This window comes from Cebus imitator, unplaced genomic scaffold (genome assembly GCF_001604975.1).
Source record: "Cebus imitator isolate Cc_AM_T3 unplaced genomic scaffold, Cebus_imitator-1.0 Scaffold85, whole genome shotgun sequence".
Lineage (NCBI taxonomy): Eukaryota > Metazoa > Chordata > Mammalia > Primates > Cebidae > Cebus > Cebus imitator.
In genome coordinates, this window is record NW_016107400.1 from 5,401,896 (window position 1) to 5,405,369 (window position 3,474).

The 3,474-nt window shown below is 58.0% G+C and overlaps 1 protein-coding gene across 1 annotated transcript in view; it reads left to right on the forward strand.

The window, feature by feature from the left end:
* Positions 1 to 482: 482 nt before the first annotated feature.
* Positions 483 to 3,474, forward strand: part of HS3ST2 (heparan sulfate-glucosamine 3-sulfotransferase 2) — a 103,148-nt gene continuing 100,156 nt past the window's right edge. The window contains exon 1 of the mRNA XM_017534385.2: positions 483 to 1,438. Within this exon, the coding sequence (XP_017389874.1) occupies positions 960 to 1,438 (479 nt within the window). The 5' untranslated portion in view covers positions 483 to 959. The remainder of the gene's footprint in view (positions 1,439 to 3,474) is intronic.

A 3,474-nucleotide genomic window follows, 5' to 3' on the forward strand; every position in this document is an offset into this window, starting at 1 on the left:
CATTTGGCGAGATGTCGAGGGCGGGGGGAGTGTCCCTGTCGGTATATCTGGGTCCAGGTTAGGGGACTTCTCCACCCCGCCCCCTCGTGGATGTGGGGGTGTGTCTGGGCTAGTGCTTCTGTGCCTGTGCGTGCGTGTACGGGTCAGGGTGGTGGGACCGCGCACCAGGGCAGGGTGCCTGCGTCTGCGTCTGGGTCTGTCTGGTCTGGATGTCGGCGCGATCTCGACCTGGGTTCCTGCCCCTGGGTGTCGAGAGGCCCGCGTGGTGGGGGTGTTCAGCCACCGGAGGAGTACCATGCCTTGACACCTTCTCTTCACCGCCCCAACCTGGCCTGGGGCTCCGTAGGGAGTGGCCTGCGTGGGGAGGGATAGCGTGCTGTGTTTCTGGGAGGGGTAAGAGAGTGAGGGCGCAGGGGGCGGTCCAGGTCCCCGGGCGCGGCGCGGGCTCGGGGGACCCGCGCGGCTGACGTCAGGCCACTCCTTAAATAGAGCCGGCAGCGCACTCCGCTCGGCATTTCCCGAGGAGCCAGATCACGGCCCGCGCCAGCGCCACCGTCCGGTCCACCCGCCATCCGGCACAGCGGCGCCGCCGCCAAGCGTTTCGTGCGCGGCGCTCCGAGGATCAGGAATGGGGCTTCGGGCGCTGGGCGCGCTCCGAACCCGGCGCACGTAAGAGCCAGGGAGAGCCCGAGCCGCCCGGTTGCCCGGAGCCCCATCGCCTAGGACCACGAGATGCTGGAAATGCAACCGCCTGTTCCCCGAGGAGCCGCTGCCCCCGGGATCCCGGGGCGCCGTGCGCACCCCGGCCAGCAGCGCCTGGAGAGGACGGTGCCCCCAACGTCCGACCCGCGCCGCCCGGGCAGAGCCACGCGAGCCCTCTAGGCGACCGCAGGGCTACAGCAGCTCAGCCGCCGGTGCCCCCTCGGAAACCATGACCCCCGGCGCGGGTCCATGGAGCCATGGCCTATAGGGTCCTGGGCCGCGCGGGGCCACCTCAGCCGCGGAGGGCGCGCAGGCTGCTCTTCGCCTTCACGCTCTCGCTCTCCTGCACTTACCTGTGTTACAGCTTCCTGTGCTGTTGCGACGACCTGGGTCGGAGCCGCCTCCTGGGCGCGCCTCGCTGCCTACGCGGCCCCAGCGCGGGCGGCCAGAAACTTCTCCAGAAGTCCCGCCCCTGTGATCCCTCCCGGCCGACGCCCAGCGAGCCCAGCGCTCCCAGCGCTCCCACCGTTCCCGCCCCTCGTCTCTCCGGTTCCAACCACTCCGGCTCACCCAAGCTGGGTACCAAGCGGCTGCCCCAAGCCCTCATTGTGGGCGTGAAGAAGGGGGGCACCCGGGCCGTGCTGGAGTTTATCCGCGTGCACCCGGACGTGCGGGCCTTGGGCACGGAGCCCCACTTCTTCGACAGGAACTACGGCCGCGGGCTGGACTGGTACAGGTAAGGATCGGGAGCTCCACTCCGTGCGCCAGGTCTCTGATCGCTTCCATCGGGAGAGCCGTCCGTCTCTTGTGTTTCCTCTATCTTTTAACCCAACTCGTTGTATGGGTTCAGGTTGACACGTGGGGCTATGGGAGACTCTAGCAGGATTTACCCAGAACTTCCCAGTGATTATCTAGACGGGCAGTTTCTGGAACTACAAAGGGCGTTCCCTGTTGTCACTGGAGTCGCTGGAAAAGAAAGGAGATCTCCAGTCAAGCCTAAGTGCCAGTTGGAGGGCAGGCTCCCTCTATGACCAGCCCTTGGGTTGCCCAAGGAAGGGACTGGCAAAGACGTGTGCTTTCTGAACGCCGCCCCATCCTGACCCTCTTTAGGTCTTTGCTGGTCCCCAACACCTGAAGGACCCTGAGAAAAGGAAGTCAGTTCAAAACCGTTTGCAGCAAGGGTCTGTTTGGGAAAGGTCCTCATAGTTCAGGCCAAATGAGAGCACATCCCCAGAGGTCTCTGGTAAGAAAGGTGCCTTAGGGAGTCTCAATCTCAAACCCAGGTATTGCTGCTGTATCCGAGCTGAGACTCTTCCCCCTCGCCCCGCTAGTAACTGACCCTGGGTAAGTGGTCTTGGGGTAGTGGAAAGAGCCCTTGATTCGAGTTTTGGCTCTGTCACTTAAGCTTGAGCAAGCTTCTTAAGCTCTCTCAGCCTCTTTTCTCATCCATCTCAATGGGCAGAAAACAGTCCTTGTCCTGTATACCTTCCAAGGCTTTTCTAAAGTGCCTTAAAGGTGTAAAAAGACACTTCTTGTTAAGTAATGCTTCTAAACCAGCAGTTTGAAGGTGAGCACTCTGGGTGAAGTCTGGCCAGGGTCCTAGGGGCAGCCAGTTATGCATAGACTGTCTGTGCTTCCCATGCATGCCAAGAAGGACAATTATCCCCACTGGGGGTGTCAAGGCACAGACCAAAGCTTCTGTAAGGTGGCAGGGTCCACTCCTCAATGCCCGTCTGCCTCCCCAGCTCTGTATGGTGCTGAAGTGTAGGACTGGCCCGCGTGTGGGTGATGTAATGTCTGAGTTCCCTGTAACACATAGGTCACAGAATTCTCACCATTCATCTGACCCTTTCAAGACTTTCTAGAAACATCTGCATAGGGGAGGGGTAACATGGTAGCTGACAGAGTAGCTGAGGCTAAATCTGCTATTTTTATCTACGGCTTTAGGCAGTAGAGGTCATATGCATATTGGACAAGGGACAACTTCATTAGAAAGAGGACCCCCTGTGCTTATAATAGAAGGCCCTGGATTTACCAAAAATGGGGGGACCATGGGCCTAATTTAGCACCTTTGCAGGTTACTCCTGACCCGCAATGGTTGTAGTTGCGGGGACAAAGAGTGGGTCATGCACTGCCCATAGCAGGCAGACACATGTCTATCCCCATTGCAGCCAAGCAGGGACTAGTGAGCCTGTGGGTGGCCCCAGCACCATTATGCTGGTTAATAGGGTAGGATGGCAGAGTGGCAGATCTGGCTTTGTGCCAATGCTGATAGATCACTGTGCTTTCCAAGCTGTGACTCATGGGCATCCCGTCTAGGTGTGTGTGGACACTGTCTGAACCAGACCCCGGGATGGGGGAGGCAAACACGTTGACCAGCAGAGCCCTGAGTGGGTCAGCCATGGCTGCATTCGAATGCAGGCCAACATTTCCTCGATGGGAAATCTGAAGATCATTATGAAACCTTTTGCCAATGTGAAGTGCCTTTTAAGTGCAAAACAGCAAAATTCTGAGCATCTGGCTTTTAGATAGTGTGGCCTCCAATAAATACCTATACCCTCAAACCCAGACTCTTTTTCCTCCCCTCTCTTCCTTCCACCACTAAACAACATAACTCAGGCTTCCATCCCAAAGCCCATGTCATTCAGGGATGGCTGCTTTTTATTTTTAACCTTGGCATGTGTGATTCTAAGCCAGCTTAACTGTGAACCTTAGAGATGGGAGCCATTTCTTTTTTTTCTTTCTTTTTTTTTTCTTTCTTTTTTTTTTTTT